The sequence below is a fragment of the Oncorhynchus kisutch genome, linkage group LG10, assembly GCF_002021735.2.
Source record: "Oncorhynchus kisutch isolate 150728-3 linkage group LG10, Okis_V2, whole genome shotgun sequence".
In the NCBI taxonomy this organism is placed as follows: Eukaryota; Metazoa; Chordata; class Actinopteri; order Salmoniformes; family Salmonidae; genus Oncorhynchus; species Oncorhynchus kisutch.
In genome coordinates this window covers 18,514,136-18,531,981 of record NC_034183.2, presented here as the reverse complement: position 1 = coordinate 18,531,981, position 17,846 = coordinate 18,514,136, and the positions used below count along the sequence as shown (strand labels likewise).

The window sequence follows — 17,846 nt, the reverse complement described above, 5'->3', positions numbered from 1 at the left end:
GTAAAGGAAAGAATGAATGGCGCCACGTATCGTTAGATTTTGAGTGAAAACCTATTTCCATCATCAAGGGCATTGAAGATGAAACGGGGCTGGTTCTTTCAGCATGACAATGATCCCAAATACACCGCCCGGGCAACGGAGTGGCTTCGTAAGAAGCATTTCAAGGTCCTGGAGTGGCCTAGCCAGTCTCCAGATCTCAACCCCATAGAAATTCTTTGGAGGGAGTTGAAAGTCCGTGCTCCCCAGCAACAGCCTCAAAACGTCACTGCTCTAGAGGAGATCTGCATGGAGGAATGGGCCAAAATACCAGCAACAGTGTGTGAAAACCTTGTGAAGACTTATAGAAAACGTTTGACCTCTGTTATATACCCTTTGTTGGCAATGACAAAGTATTGAGAAACTTTTGTTATTGACCAAATACTTATTTTCCACCGTAATTTGCTAATAAATTCATAAAAAATCCTACAATGTGATTTTCTGGATTTTTTTTCTCTTATTTTGTCTGTCATAGTTGAAGTGTACCTATGATGAAAATTACAGGCCTCTCATCTTTTTAAGTGGGAGAACTTGCACAATTGACTAAATACTTTTTTGCCCCACTGTACAGTGCCTTGCGAAAGTATTCGGCCCCCTTGAACTTTGCAACCTTTTGCCACATTTCAGGCTTCAAACATAAAGATATAAAACGGTATTTTTTTGTGAAGAATCAACAACAAGTGGGACACAATCATAAAGTGGAACAACATTTATTGGATATTTAAAACTTTTTTAACAAATCCAAAACTGAAAAATTGGGCGTGCAAACTTATTCAGCCCCCTTTAAGTTAATACTTTGTAGCGCCACCTTTTGCTGCGATTACAGCTGTAAGTCGCTTGGGGTATGTCTCTATTAGTTTTTCACATCGAGAGACTGAAATTTTTTCCCATTCCTCCTTGCAAAACAGCTCGAGCTCAGTGAGGTTGGATGGAGAGCATTTGTGAACAGCAGTTTTCAGTTCTTTCCACAGATTCTCGATTGGATTCAGGTCTGGACTTTGACTTGGCCATTCTAACACCTGGATATGTTTATTTTTGAACCATTCCATTGTAGATTTTGTTTTATGTTTTGGATCATTGTCTTGTTGGAAGACAAATCTCCGTCCCAATCTCAGGTCTTTTGCAGACTCCATCAGGTTTTCTTCCAGAATGGTCCTGTATTTGGCTCCATCCATCTTCCCATCAATTTTAACCATCTTCCCTGTCCCTGCTGAAGAAAAGCAGGCCCAAACCATGATGCTGCCACCACCATGTTTGACAGTGGGGATGGTGTGTTCAGGGTGATGAGCTGTGTTGCTTTTACGCCAAACATAACGTTTTGCATTGTTGCCAAAAAGTTCAATTTTGGTTTCATCTGACCAGAGCACCTTCTTCCACATGTTTGGTGTGTCTCCCAGGTGGCTTGTGGCAAACTTTAAACAACACTTTTTATGGATATCTTTAAGAAATGGCTTTCTTCTTGCCACTCTTCCATAAAGGCCAGATTTGTGCAATATACGACTGATTGTTGTCCTATGGACAGAGTCTCCCACCTCAGCTGTAGATCTCTGCAGTTCATCCAGAGTGATCATGGGCCTCTTGGCTGCATCTCTGATCAGTCTTCTCCTTGTATGAGCTGAAAGTTTAGAGGGACGGCCAGGTCTTGGTAGATTTGCAGTGGTCTGATACTCCTTCCATTTCAATATTATCGCTTGCACAGTGCTCCTTGGGATGTTTAAAGCTTGGGAAATCTTTTTGTATCCAAATCCGGCTTTAAACTTCTTCACAACAGTATCTCGGACCTGCCTGGTGTGTTCCTTGTTCTTCATGATGCTCTCTGCGCTTTTAACGGACCTCTGAGACTATCACAGTGCAGGTGCATTTATACGGAGACTTGATTACACACAGGTGGATTGTATTTATCATCATTAGTCATTTAGGTCAACATTGGATCATTCAGAGATCCTCACTGAACTTCTGGAGAGAGTTTGCTGCACTGAAAGTAAAGGGGCTGAATAATTTTGCACGCCCAATTTTTCAGTTTATGAAATGTTAAAAAAGTTTGAAATATCCAATAAATGTCGTTCCACTTCATGATTGTGTCCCACTTGTGGTTGATTCTTCACAAAAAAATACAGTTTTATATCTTTATGTTTGAAGCCTGAAATGTGGCAAAAGGTCGCAAAGTTCAAGGGGGCCGAATACTTTCGCAAGGCACTGTATATCCACAGTAAAACGAGTCCTATATCCAGGTATATCCAGGTATATCCAGGTATATCCAGGTATGCTACCAAATACTAATTGAGTGTATGTAAACTTCTGACCCACTGGGAATGTGATGAAAGAAATAACAGCTGAAATAAATAATTCTCTCTACTATTATTCTGACATTTCATTCTTAAAATAAAGTGGTGACCCTAACTGACGTAAGACAGGGAATTTTTACTGGGATTAAATGTAAGGAATTGTGAAACTGAGTTTAAATGTATTTGGCTAAGGTGTATGTAAACTTTCAACTTCAACTGTATGTTTTTATACCTACAGGGGTCCTAAAATTCCAAATCAGATAGCTAAATGATCCATGGTATGACCATCTTAAAACAATGCCATATATTAGCTTAGTAAAAAAAAACTCCTGAGGCTTAGACTTTCAGAGGTGAAATACTAAAATGAAACAAAAATCTAAGCAAACCTTTTGAAAAGTGAAGTAAGTTTGTAGTCTGAACTGAAGTATTTGAGTAGGTAGTTGACGAAAACGGCTTGATTGTCATTTCTACAACCTTCCATTGGAGGTCGCTAATCATGAGAGACCTGGCGATAGTTTAATTGCTATGCCCAGATAGCTCAGTCTCGCGATTTTTGGAAGACTCCACTGTTTTCGGTCGTTGCAAACAGGAGGACGGGGAGTCCATTGACAGCTTTGTCACTAGGTTAAGGGAAAAGGCAGCTACATGTGACTATGGTGCTTTAAGAGATGAACTGATCAGAGATAAGATTGTGCTTGGCATAACTGATGAGGGCACCCGCAGACGTTTGCTGAGAGAACGTGACCTGACGCTGGCCTTGGCAGTGGAGACATGCCGTGCAGTGGAGCTTACTGATATACAGATATGGTCCATGGAGCTAGAAAGGCAACATACGGACAATGTCAATGCTACATTCAGGCAGCCAGTAAAGAAATTCCCCTTTGCCACAGCTGATGCTGATACTACAGCCAACTCTGCAGTAGACAACCCCAATACATGCTGATATTGTGGCATTTCTCATGGACGAGGAAAAGAACACTGCCCAGCCTATGGAAAAATATGCAAATCCTGTGGTACAGCCAATCAATTCGCAAGGGTCTGCATGAAAAGCAAGAGAAAGGAGGGTAAAGTGCACTCCATGGAAACAAACACAGATGAAGGGAACGACATCACAGGGGATGTACATGATAACGAGTGCATAGGGGCAGTGAGGGCAAAAGGACAAAAGTGGTTTGTCACTCTGCTACTTAATAATAAACCACAGCAATGCCAGCTAGATTCAGGGGCCACATGCAACATTATGAGCCTTAAAGACAAAAGGAGGCTCGCGCCCAGAGACAAACCCACACAGAGTAGCACCAAGCTGAAACTGTATTCAGGCCAGTTCATGACCTCTTCAGGCCTGTTTGTGACAGAGTGTGTTTTACGTGGCCAGAAATACACCCTTGAGTTAGTCAACAGGCATTACTGTCAGGTTCTACATGCGAGCGCCTTGGGCTTATTAACTTCACCATCCCAGCTGATCTTAACATTATAGACAAAGTCCAGGCTGGGCCCCTGAGCAAGGAGACACTCCTAAGCAAGTACCATGATGTCTTCAACGCACCGGTTGAGTCAGTTCCCGGGGAAGTCCACTTTGAGTTGGACGCATTAATCCAGCCTGTCCAGTGTGCACCCCGCAATGTCCCAGTGGCCATGAAAGCAGCTACGAAGGCTCAGCTTGACAAATACGAAGCAGATGGCCACATCATATCCGTCACCGAGCCTACAGACTGGATAAGTAATATGGTTATCGTCAAGAAACCAGACAAGCTACGGATATGCATTGATCCTAAACACCTCAACCGGGCTCTGCGATGTTCACATTACATTATGCCCACGTTGGAGGATGTTCTTTACAAGCTCCCAAAGGCCATAGTCTTCACGCTCGTGGATGCCAGAGATGGCTTCCTGCAGTGCAAGCTCGACGAGCCCAGCAGCTACATCACCACCTTTTGGACATCCTGGGGCAGGAAGAGGTGGTTGAAGCTTCCGTTTGGTGGCTCCAGAGGTGTATCAGCGGAAACAGCATGAGCTGTTGATGGGACTCAGTGGCGTGGAACCCATAGCAGATGACATCCTCGTAGTGGGCTGTGGGGACAGTGATGAGGAGGCAGAATGTGACCATGACGCCAAGCTGCTGGCCCTGATGGTCAGATGCAGACAGGTCAAGCTAAGGCTAAGCATAAAAAAGCTTCAGTTTAAAGTGCCAGAGGTCCACTTTCATGGGCACATCTTGTCCTCCACCGGAATGAAGGCGGATCCTGAAAAAGTGAAGGCTGTCTTGGAAATGCCCCACCCATCTGACGTGAAGGGAGTGCAGCGCTTCGTCGGATTCGTCACCTACCTGGCCAAATTCCTACCGCGGCTCTCTGAAGTGTGTGAGCCACTGAGGAGGCTCATGGACAAGGACACCATCTGGCATTGGCTCCCAAAACATGACGCAGCAGTGAGGGAAATAAAACAACTGGTCACCCAGACACCTGTACTGTGATACTACAATGTGTCAAAACCTGTCACGATTCAGAGTGACTCAAGCCAGTATGGACTTGGCTGTTGCCTCATGCAGGAGGGCCAGCCTGTGGCATTCGCCTCTAGGGCACTCACCCCAACAGAGCAGAACTAAGCCCAGATAGAGAAGGAGTGCCTCAGCATTGTGTTTGCATGCCAACGCTTCCACCACTACCTGTATGGGCGTGACAATAATACCGCAGAGACAGATCACAAGACCCTTATTGCTATATTCAGCAAGCCTCTCCTGAATGCCCCAAAACGACTGCAGAGCATGCTACTGGCCCTACAAAACTACAACCTCAAGGTGGTGTATAAGCCAGGGCCAGAGATGTATGTGAGTGACACACTCAGCAGGGCTACTGCATCAGGCACTCACACACGCTCCATGCATGAACAACACGCAGTGTTCAGCTTACAAACAGAGTAAGTGGATGTTGAACACATCAACCAGGCTGACTACCTCAATGTTACGGACCAGCGCCTTATACAAATCAGACAGCATACAGACAGGGACGGGCAACTCCAGGCATTGAGGTCTGTGATTCTGATGGGCTGGCCCGACTGCAGGGAAGAAACTGCTTTAGCCGTCAGAGAATATTGGCTAGTCAAAGAGGAACTCAGTGTTCAAAACGGAGTAATATTCAAGAGTCAGAGAGTCGTTATTCCCCGGTCTCTGCGCCCTGAGATGTTGGCACGAGTGCACTCAAGTCACATAGGAGGTGAGGCCTGTTACAGACAAGCACGTGACACACTGTATTGGCCAGGAATAAAGAGTGAAATCAAAGACTATGTCAGTAAATGCACAATCTGCAATGAATATGCCATTGAGCAACAGAGAGAGACGATGATGTCCCACGAGCTACCGATGCGCCCCTGGCAGATAGTAAGTCTAGATCTCTTACAGCACAGTGGCAAAGACTTTCTGCTGGTAGTCGATCATTACTCAGACTTTTGGGAGATCGACCTCCTCCCCGACCTCTCAGCAGAGACAACGATCAAACGCTGCAAGGCTCAGTTTGCCCGCTATGGCCAGCCAGATAGGGTAATTTCAGACAATGGACCCCAATTCTCCGGAGTTGAGTTCCGAAAATTTGCTGCAGGATGGGAATTCGAGCACGTCACTTCATCACCACGACACCCAAAAGCTAATGGGAAGGCGGAGTCCGCAGTAAAAATCGCAAAGAACCTCTGCAAAAAGGCTCTGCGAGAGGGCAAAGATGCCTGGAAAGCAATCCTGCAGCGGCGCAATACCCCGACAGAAGGCATGGATAGCAGCCCGGCACAGCGCCTCATGGCACGGTGCTTAAAAGCAGCTTTGCCAGTAGCCAGCACTCTTCTGGAGCCATGTGTGGTGAAGCTACGTCACAGAAGACAGGTCTCCAAGTTCATCTACGACAAATCAGCAAAAGACTTACCTGAGCTCAGGGTGGGTGAAACGGTGCGAATGAAGCCACTATCAGGGGACCGGACAGGCCTCTGGAGACTTGGATCCTGTGTACAGAAAGTGGCACCACGCTCCTACTTGGTCGAAGTGAATGGATCACTGTACCGTCGTAACAGGGTTGACCTTCGGATTGCTGAGCCAGCACCTACTCAGAACCCTGATGGCCAAAGGGGTCGGATAACAAAAGACAGAACCCCAGCAAGTCACATGGGGCCTGAGGCACTGGGCGAAGAGCCAGGGGATCACAGGTTGGCCGCTCCCTCGCCCATCAATTCTCCCCTTAGACATTCAGGTGACACGCCTGTGCGGGAACCCGCAGTCCTCGCAGACAAGCCCCCTGTCTTTTCACGCTGCGGGCGTCTGTCCCAGTCACCGAAAATACTTAATCTGTAGGTTTCCCATCAGGGATTGTTGACAGACAGAGATAAAAGTGAAGAGAATATCAAAATGTGTTGTTGTTACCTGAGAAAAATAAATAAATAATACTAAACTGTTCATGTTGGAAATTGTTACTAGGTTTGTTTTGTTAGTGAATTGACACCTCCTGTCCTATTTTATTAAATTGAAGATGTTATGGGTGTAAGATGGCACAGTGATGCCATCTGTTGGTAAATGTTCATTACTGCAACTCTTGTGTTTTACCGGGGTGCTTGAGATACCCGGATGTGTCGTGATGTACTGAACAAGACTGGTTACTCGCATCAATGCCTCTGTCTCGTCATTTAACATTCAAACAGTTGCTGGGTTTACACTAGATACCACAGCCACATAGTCAAAATTGTCTACATCTTAATTTAAGGTTAGGATTAGCCATAAAGTTAACACTGTGGTTAAGGTTAGGTTTAAAAATCAATATTTAAGAAGATACATTTGAGTTTATAGGCGTGGTTTATGACTTTGTGGCTTTGGTAACTAGTGACGAACATATTTCTGTTTCCTGTACAGAAACCCCATAAGCAAAGATAGTTCACTCCTGCCGTTTACCATTTGAAAAAATAAGTCAGTTCCGGTCTACTTAACTGGGTGTGACTCCCATAGACACCAATACAATAGCAGCTGGGTCCATTAAACCAGAAGAAAACAACTGCGAGTGGGGTGTCTCGCTTCCTTTTCAGTCTCTGCCGAAACCCTTCTCCGCAACCAAGCTTCACACCCGGCTGCATAGGGAAGGTCCACCGCGGCACCCCCCCCAAACCTTCGAAGGCCAACCATCCTCGGTCAGTGACCAGTCCTGTCAACCACCACCGCTGTCCTTTCCGTGAGACCTGAGTGGCGAGGGCCGCTCCAATTTGAGGAACGCAGCACACGATTTTCGTAGGGGAGCTGGTTCTAGTTATCGCCTAGCAGCTAGCTTGCTAGCTAGTCAATAATCGAAAGAAACAATAACGTTAATGTGTTGTGTAAGAAATACTACTAGTGTAACGTTGCTGTTATAGCTAGCTAGTTTGTTTGTGAAATATTCTGTACTCGTTAACTAGTTAGTTATCTAAATAACCTTAGTCAAATGCACCTGACCTGTAGGTGTCGTGCATGAGGGATTGTCCTTACAGTTATCTGCCATGATCGCAAAGTAACGTTACTTAGCTAACGTTAAGTCACAGACCGCCAGCAACATTTACCCCTGTTGCTGTTTTAGAACAACTTTGAAATATCAGTTCATTTTTGTACTGATTTGCTTTGGAAAGTCGTCCAGTGCACTGTCAAATATTTCGAAATGGCTCCGAAGAGAAGACCCGTTCCCCTAAATATCACGCCCATTGGAGAGGGGCAGTCCATCTCCACGACCATCGATGCTGCGTCCGAGTGAGTGTTCAAGGAGGGCTGAGGGCATGTACTGTACTGATATTAGGCGAATGTTGATTCCGGGAACTGTAGTTGCACAATTTAGTTCCAGGCCAAAACTAACCTACGTAACACTAGCCTAACACACCTAATTCAAACCAATCATGGGCTCAGTGATCAGTTGTATCTGGTACTGCTCGGCTAGAACACAAATGTGTCCCCAGGAAAATGGTTAAGAATATGGTTGTTTAATGTTGATCTATGCCATCCTCACTCCATGCATATCTCCTTCTTAGAGCCAATCTGGAGGCCTTACAGAAGAAGCTAGGCGAGCTAGATTTGGACGAACAGCAGAGGAAACGTCTGGAGGCTTTCCTCACCCAGAAAGCCCAAGTGGGCGAGCTGAAAGATGACGATTTCCACCCCATATGTGAGCTGGGCGCTGGCAACGGTGGAGTGGTCAACAAGGTCCGCCACAAACCCTCCAGACTGGTCATGGCCCGGAAGGTGAGTCTAACCTTGTATGTACTTTTGACATTTTTCTCCAAATCCAGAGTTTTTGACTCTGAAACTGATAGTTATTCTAGATGAGCAGTAGATTATTTGAATGTTTATCTGATCTCTCTACTCCACAGCTCATCCACCTGGAGATTAAGCCTGCCATCAGGAACCAGATAATCAGAGAGCTGCAGGTGCTCCATGAGTGTAACTCTCCCTACATCGTGGGCTTCTACGGGGCCTTCTACAGCGATGGCGAGATCAGTATCTGTATGGAGCACATGGTAAGAGTGAGAGAGACAGAGGTTTGAGTTGAGGGGGAGTGTCTGATTTACCTCAGTCATTGAACTAACATTACGCTGGAATGATGCAGCTTGCTGGAAGACAATGGGGGGGGGGGGGGGGGGGGTTCATGGCAAATAGGCAGATGTGTGAACTCTCATTTTTTTTAGCTGAGAGTATGAACATTTGTGTGTGGTTTTGAGACGGCAATGGTGCTTATAATAGGACCTGTGGTATAACACTAACCAACCAGTTGTAACTTTGTTTCAACAAATTGATGTGTTGCAATGGTTGTTACGATATACCCTGCCATGCACCTGGAGCTATTGTGTATTACTGTATGACAAAAGAATACAAAATGCAGAAAGTGCAGTGTGTGTCAGACATAAAGCTGTGGCCTGTTGGGTACAGGATGGAGGCTCTCTGGATCAGGTACTGAAGGAAGCCAGGAGAATCCCTGAGGAAATCCTGGGCAAAGTCAGCATAGCAGTGAGTATTACACTACATAATGAAGATTTATTTGTGCTTCATTCAGTGGTACTTGCGGTTATTTTGTAGATGTCTAGATTTATCTCATTTTAAAGCAAGTTTCCTGCAATTCTATACCTGAGTCTGTAATACCTACATGTTTCAAACATACCACCATAGTCCCTGTGCCCAAGAAAGCAAAGGTAACCTGCCTAGAGGATTACCGTCCCATGGCACTCACGTCTTTAGCCATGAAGTGCTTTGAAAGGCTGGTCATGGCTCACATCAACAACACCATGCCGGAAACCCTAGACCCACTCCAATTCGCATTACGTCCCAACAGATCCACAGATCCACAATCTCAATTGCACCCCACACTGCCCTTTCCCACCTGGACAAAAGGAACACTTATGTGAGAAAGCTATTCATTGACTTCAGCATTCAACACCATAGTGCACACAAAGCTCATCACTAAGCTAAGGACCCTGGGACTAAAGACCTCTGCAACTGGATCCTGGACTTCCTGACGGGCCGCCCCCAGATGGTAAGGGTGGACAACAACACATTTGCCACGCTGATCCTCAACACCTGGGACCCTCAGGGGTGTGTGCTCCTGTACTCGCTGTTCACCCAAGCACAACTCCAACACAGTGGGTTAACTGCCTGTTCAGGGGAAGAACGACAGATTTGTACCATGTCAGCTCGGGGGTTTGAACTTGCAACCTTCCGGTTACTAGTCCAACGCTCTCACCACTAGGCTACCCTGCCGCCCCAATGTGAGCAAGACAACGGAGCTGATCGTGGATTATAGGAAAAGGAAGGCCGAACTGGCCCCCATTAACATGGACAGGGCTGAAGTGAAGCGGGTCGAGAGTTTCAAGTTTCATGATGTCCACATCCCCAAACAAACTATCATGGTCCGAACACACCAAGGCAGTTATGAAGAGGGTACCACAACACCTTTTCCCCCTTATGAGACTGAAAAGATTTGGCATGGGTCCCCAGATCGTCAGTTATACAGCTGCACTGTCGAAAGCATCCTGACCGGTTGCATCACCACCTGGTATGGCAACTGCTCGGCATCTGACTGTAAGGCGCTGCAGAAGGTAGTGCGTATGGCCCAGTACATCACTGGGGCCAAGCTCCCTAACATCCAGGACTTAAATACCAGGCGGTGTCAGAGGAAGGCCCTAAAAATCAAAGACTCCAGTCACCCAAGTCATAGACTGTTCTCTCTGCTACCGCATGGCAAGCGGTACCAGAGCGCCAAGTCTAGGACCAAAAGGCTCCTTAACAGCTTCTACCCCCAATCACCCCCCCCCCCCCCCCCTTTCTTTTTACATTGCTGCTACTCACTGTTTATTATCTATGCATAGTCACTTTACAAATTACCTCAAATAAACTGTATCCCTGCACATTGCCTCGGTACCAATACCCCCTGTAATATAGCCTCTTTATTGTTATGTAATCCTCTTGTGTTACTTTTATGTCTTTTTTTTCTCACTTTAGTCTATTTAGTAAATATTTTGTTAACCAACAATGCAGATCAAGAAAGAGTTAAGGCCTTGTAAGTAAGCGTTTCATGGTAAGGTCTACTACACCTGTTGTATTTGGTAACATTTGATTTGATTTTGCTGGGAATGTCTGAGTGGCCTGAGTGAGGGACCTAATGGGAGGGACATAACCTGAAAACTAGCTGTTATTGGCAGAGCGGTTTGGAACTCTCTTTGTGGTCTATGGTATTCTATTAATTTATAACACCAGGCAAGCCAAAACTGCACCCAAACGCTGCTGATTAGGTCTTGTGTAAATTGTATTTTCAACCAGCAACTATCAGGAAATAACACATTTCACCAGTTGTTGTACAATATGTAAGGACAAAAATGAATTTAGATTGCACTGGGCCTTTTGGAATGAGTTTCTTATTGTTTTCTCCTGTAATTGTGATGATCAGGAGTCACAGGAAGCTCTGTATGCAAGACCTCACTGTTCTCACCGTTCACACTGTGTGTGTGTGTTTTTTTAATGTGATATCCTGTATGGATGTGTCTATGGACTCAGCTGGTCTTGATGATTTCAGGTCCAGGAAGTGTGGGTTATTATATGTTGTGTTAAATAAAATGTTTGCATCTCACTTTTAAAGGTACTCAGAGGACTTGCCTATCTGCGGGAAAAACACCAGATCATGCACAGAGGTAAGCGACCGCTCTCCATATAGAATGTGTGTGTTTTTGTGCATATTAACGATATGATTTCAGACCCTGGATAGTGTTTGATTTGGATGGGATGAATTAGTGTGATGTCTATAGTGTGTTTGGGTGTATCTGAAGCTGAGGAGTTCTGGTGTCTAGTGTTCTGTAGTTGAGGGCGGCGGTGAAGTGTTTTGAGCTGAGCGTTGTGGTGTAAAGTTTTTTATTTTTATTTTTTAAACTTGAGGGCACTGGTGTATGTGGAGCCGATGGGGTGGGCTCTGGGGTGTAGTTAGAGGTGGAGCTGAGCGCCACGGTGTATTGGGGTGTGGTGGTGTTCAGCAGCAGGGCTGAGGCAGAGCTGTCTAGGAGCCCAGTCGGTAATTACACGCTCTCCGATGTGATTACATGGCAGCCACACCCTGCAGCCCCCTCCCTCTGTCTCTGTCACGCCACCTCTCATACTTGCCCCTCTGTCTCCTCTGAAGTGGGAGGGGTCACCACAGAGGATGGATAGCAGGTCTACTACACCCCATTATTGAGAGAATTTTTCCAGACTAGAGGGATTGAGGAGGATTTGGCTTGTTTGTATGGTCTTAAATGTAAATGTTGCGGTCCATGCTAGCTAGCAGAATCAGTGGCTTTGTGAAATGTCAGTGGTGAGGTGTCTGGCATGGTAGAGGGACAGGGACAAAGAGAAGTAGGGAAGGGGCTGCTGGGTCTGGGCCTCCAGCCCTCTCTCGCTCTCTGACAACTCAACTGTCCTCCCTCCCTGCTCTGCCACGCAGACGTCAAGCCCTCCAACATCCTGGTGAACTCGCGCGGGGAGATCAAGCTGTGTGACTTTGGCGTGAGTGGCCAGCTCATCGACTCCATGGCCAACTCCTTCGTGGGAACGCGCTCCTACATGTCGGTGAGTCAGCTCTCCCTCCCCTGCCCAAGCCGCCTTGCCAAGAGCCGAGGCCGTACCCAGTAGAGGGCTGTGTCACATGGAGGCAGCCGCTGCCAGCCCTGTCCCCTTCCCCCAGACACCTGGAGGGAGCGATGCACAGAGCTGCCGCCCACTTGGCCCTCTCTGGGTGTGACGTGCGTGTATTCCTCAACAGCCGGAGAGACTGCAGGGCACACACTACTCTGTGCAGTCAGACGTGTGGAGCATGGGCCTGTCCCTGGTGGAGCTGGCCATCGGCCGCTACCCCATCCCCCCGCCTGACGCCAAGGAGCTGGAAGCCATCTTTGGCCGGCCAGTACAGGATGGAGCTGAGGGGGAACCACAGGCCCCTTCCAACCGCCTCCCCAGACCACCAGGAGGACGACCAGTCAGCGGTTAGAACACACCTGAAGCCCTTTCTTCTTACACAATATTACAACACCGATTATATAACTGCTTTTCAAACAGATTTATTTTTGCTTTTCAATAAAAGGTATTCTGGAAGAAAAATATATATAATTACAAAAAAATGTTATGTTTTAATTATAATATCTAAATACCTCTCCATATTGTCCTCTATTCCTCAGGACATGGGATGGACAGTCGACCTGCCATGGCTATATTTGAGCTACTGGACTACATTGTCAATGAGGTCAGATGAACTGCTGACTCCACAATATATTCTCCTTGTTCGTGTGCTCTGGTTATTTTAAATGAGTTTTGTCTTGCGCACCTTCTCCTCATTCCCAGCCTCCTCCCAGGCTTCCACTCGGTGTCTTCACCAACGATTTCCAGGAGTTTGTGACAAAATGGTGAGCCCAAGCATTCATCATATAATAATACTGCCTATTATTACCTCAGCACCTTTTATTGTCAGCATTCAGACATAATTCCCAGTTGGTTTACTATGATTGTTTGGTGGCTGTGTGTGGACTCTCCACATCTTGTGAATTATTGTATATACTAGGCAGAGCCTAGAGCAATATGAAACAAACTTAGATTCTCACCTCTAGAGAATCACTTTATATTAGGTAAAGTCAGCAAAATGCTTATTGTGATTCCCTGTGCTACTAACCTACTCCAAGAACTTCTGGAGGGTTTAGAGAGAAACATCTTTCATAGTGGAGAAAGCTTTCCTTTTATTTCTCTTTGCTGAGTTTTCTAATGATTTCTCGGGAAGTCATAGAGATTATCAACTGTTTGTGTTAATAGTCTGATCAAGAATCCAGCGGAGAGAGCTGACCTGAAGATGCTGATGGTATGTAGTTTTCAAATTGGCTCAGTTTTAAACCGCTTCACCTGCGTTTCACCTGCGTTTCACCTGCGTTTCACCTGCGCTTCACCTGCGCTTCACCTGCGCTTCACCTGCGCTTCATATTGAAAGTCAAGTCTTTTTTTCAAATTTTTTTTGCAATAAAGTGATCAGGGGCTTGATGTGATCAGGGGCATGATGTGATCAGGGGCATGCAACTACAATCAGGGTTGGGGTGTAGCGGATTACATGTCAGGGATAACAAAAATGGGAACTGTAAACCGTTACGTTACCAGCAAAAATATTGTAATCAGATTACAGATACTTTGGAATAACTAGATCATTTCTTCGAGGATTACTTTTAAATTCAGAAACGTTTGCAAAGAAAAATATTTCACATTTCTGTTTTCTCAATGACGTTCAAATCAGCATTGAAAAAAGGCGCAAGTTTAAGTTTGTTCCACCTGAGTGTGTCTGACCACAAGTCAGAAAGTCAGAGAACACTGATGTCACACCAAATGTGTTTGAAGGATCACAGCAAAAGAGCAGGAATAGGCTTTTTTAGGCTACAGTCCAAACTATGTCTTCCAATTGTACAACTGTTGTCGGCATCCAAAGATTATCCAACTTGAATAAAGGCTTGGAGGTAAGGATGACAGCAGTGGTGTAGTCTACGGCGATACGGATATCACTTATTATTGATATCTACATTTGAATCACACTGCTGCGCTCTCATTTAGCTATTTGCGCCTTACGGATTGTGGTTGTTGTGGATTGCTGTTCACAAATCTAAATGTATATTTGAACCCAATAATGGTTGAATTCAAGAAGTTTAAGCTGCTTATCAATCATCGTTTTTTAACCCGTGGACAGTCTGTGAAAAATGTGCTCTTGCAACAGCTGCACAGTGAGGATCCCAGCCTATGGAATAAAAGTGGGGATTTCATTGCTCAATCTAATTCATGCTGATAAAAAAATGTAATCCATTGGCTTAATGGACACATGTTCCAACTCACACACTTTTGATAGACTTAAAGGGGCAATCTGTAGTTGCTGCATCCATTTTTGGACTTGTAAATTATATATATATCCATCCATAGATTGATTCTTGAAGAATATAACTTATAAATGACTCATGAGCTTAGTTCAACTGTTACACTCCACGAGAACCCAAAATATAAGCTTGTTTTTCTCCAATGTTTGTAAATGTAAACAACCACTATATAGCTTCATAACATGGTTAAAACAATCATTTTGATATAATGGATGGTCAGTCCTTGCATCCATAGCTCTGTCTATTAATTTGAGAGTGGTAACATTTCTCCAGGCCCATCCCTCAGCTTTTTACCAAAACACCAACAAAAGTTAAATAGGCCTATAGCAAATGCAGCATTCATTTTTTCACGTGTAAATAGCACTTTGCTAGTGTTCAAAGCATGCCATTCCACGAGCGCAGCATTTATTTTTCAACTCAAATTAATGAGCCCAATTAGTCCTCCATGACAAAATCCCAAACAACAGATTAGGGCTGGCTAATAAGTCCTTAGTTTTGGGGTTATGCTCAGGTAAAACAATTTGGCTAATCTATATTTCCAAGTCCTATTCTTGAAGATCAAGGGGTATCATTTTTTGGGGGAATGACTGGAATTCTGATGGACGGGTTTTTAATGTAAAGATATAATTTAATCGTATTATTATATGTAGTAGAAAGTGATGGGTTAGAAGAATCCTACATAACCAACCCATAAAGTAAAATTTAACATATGGCCAGCCTTGTAAACTTGAACATTGATTTATCCTGCAATAGATGTATATGTTACCGATTGAAACACATTTGTCTTCTTCTAAGTACTCTCTTAAGGGGAAAGTAATGGAATGTAATTAGATTATGTCACTGAGTTTGGGTAATCTAAAAGTTACATTACTGCATGCAATTTTGGATAGGTAACTGTAATGGATTACATTTAGAAAGTAACCTACCCAACCCTGCACAAAATACGCTAGTGCAACAGATTCGGCAGAAAATTGCTTCATTTTCATTAGATGACAACAGAAGTGCAATGCTATTTTGGCTAGGAGCCACACAAGAAAATTTGTTTACAATGGAAAAAGCAAGGTATTTAAAAAAATATATATATACAAATTTAAATGCAAAAATGAAACATGGCCATCATATCTAATGTTTGTCATAGGACATTTTAGCTGGCTACATTCTAATGTTTTGCTTTAAATTAATCTATCATTTTACCAGAGAAAAGTACTGGATAAAAGTAGCTTCACATCAGTCAAAGCACTGTCAACTGATGGAATGCCTGTTCGAGAATGCAGGGATTTGATTGGTCTGATGGTGAGAGCAAAGCTTTCTCATCTGGTGGAGAATTGCAACTGAATCAAAAAATTAATCTGAAGCCGAGCAGAAATTACAATAAGAAGCATTTCAGATCTACTTTGACAATAGGCAGCAATATATTTCTTATGCGTTTTATCTCAAATAATTGTGTGGAAAAACGCGTAAATTCTGCGTTAAAGCGACCACTGTGGCTATGTTACCTATCTACTGTAAATGCCCTTTCGATATTAGCCATGAACTAATTCTGATGTATTAACTAACTTGCGTTTGCTGTTTTTGTTATTGTTTAGAACCACACGTTTATCAAGCGTGCTGAGGTGGAGGAGGTGGACTTTGCTGGCTGGATGTGTAAAACCATGGGCCTCAACCAACCCAGCACCCCAACCCGCATCACAGAATGAACAGCCCAACGCCAAACTGCTTCCCACATTAGGATCCATGGTGTCTCACTGTCACACACACACACACACACACACACTTTGGCACCCTTTTCGTCTTGCTCTTTAAAAAAGGTTTCAGCACTCTCTCTAAAGTACATATCATCAACAGGGCCAATTGACTCAATGTATGACCACAGATTTTCCATACCAGTAGCAGGGTAGATCTACACACTAGTCATGATATGTTTCTCCAATCATCATATTAAAGAGAAGGTACAAGGCATGAAAGGGCTGCCAGGTTATAATTTAATGAATTGTCATTGATATCATCTTACCACATTTGTATTGATAAATTCTGTATTAATATTGACAAGAGAGTTGTTAATGGTTTGTGCAACTGCATATTAGTGAAGGCTGTAGAGGGGCCATATTTGACAAAGAAAAAGTGTCCATGACAGAAATCATTGGAGTCAAGTGCTTTGTATTCACAGGAGGACAGCAAACCAAAGAAGGTACTCATCGTGACTACTAATGTTTTGCATTTAATGCCTTATCAAAGTACTTCGTTTTGTACATTCATGACCAGTACAGTTTTGAGAGAGGAGTACTTTGAATGTTGACATTTTTATTTGACTATAATAGTAATTACGTAGTTATCAAATGTGCTCATTTTACAAAATGACATAATTTGATATCTTATATATTTTCCAGACACTTAAGATCATGTTTTTGTTGTTGTTGTTTTTTACTTGTATCTGTATCAACTGCCTGAAACGCACATCTGTGTCAAGTCAGAATACGTCCAACACCTTGACTAGAGACGCTCTGAAATGTTCCGATTTTTGCCAGTCGACTCAATTTATTCCCCCAAGTGTTTTTGGTTCTGCTCGCACTGTTCTGCTTTGCGTGAGTAAGTGTAACCTACACGCCAAGCTTTCTTTTGGTGAATCCGTGGTTACTGGCTCTGGTGGGGGTTTGGGTAGCATGTATTAATTAGCCTGTCGTCTGTAAGAGCCCCTGTGTATATATAATCTGCTTCTGGCTGACCTTTACAATTTCCAATAGACTTGCATTCGTTGCTAACAAAGTTAATGCTTTGTCGCCTGTATGTGTATAAAGCTATATAAACTGTACGCAAGTGCTATTTTGACTCGTTTAGACAGAAATGTAAGACATTTCGTTTTATCTAAAGCAAATGTGTTGGATATTGTTATAATGTAAAAAATAAAACGTATTTGTGAATGTATATGGCAATTTTGTTTTATGTGGGGAGTTGTGTGGTTAGTTATGGAACAAATGATAAATAGTGCTTTCTATTGGGCGAACTGAATGGCTTTGCCCTCTTGGAGGAGCGTTCCTTTAGAAACTGGACACTACCTGATACTTACGGAGGAAAGACGGGAGGTAAGTGCCAAATGATGCTCTTGACCCAGGTTATGACATGCTACACATATCC

At 44.1% G+C, this 17,846-nt stretch overlaps 1 protein-coding gene across 1 annotated transcript; it reads left to right on the top strand.

Annotated features, from left to right (window-relative positions):
* The first annotated feature begins 7,199 nt into the window (after positions 1-7,199).
* LOC109897850 (dual specificity mitogen-activated protein kinase kinase 2-like) lies at positions 7,200-17,636 on the top strand. Its single transcript, XM_020492465.2, has 11 exons — positions 7,200-8,061; positions 8,337-8,547; positions 8,676-8,822; positions 9,232-9,309; positions 11,432-11,483; positions 12,266-12,390; positions 12,584-12,803; positions 12,996-13,060; positions 13,159-13,220; positions 13,621-13,666; positions 16,301-17,636. The coding sequence occupies exons 1-11, from the start codon at positions 7,973-7,975 to the stop codon at positions 16,409-16,411; spliced, it is 1,206 nt and encodes a 401-aa protein (XP_020348054.1). The 5' UTR covers positions 7,200-7,972; the 3' UTR covers positions 16,412-17,636.
* Positions 17,637-17,846: the final 210 nt, after the last annotated feature.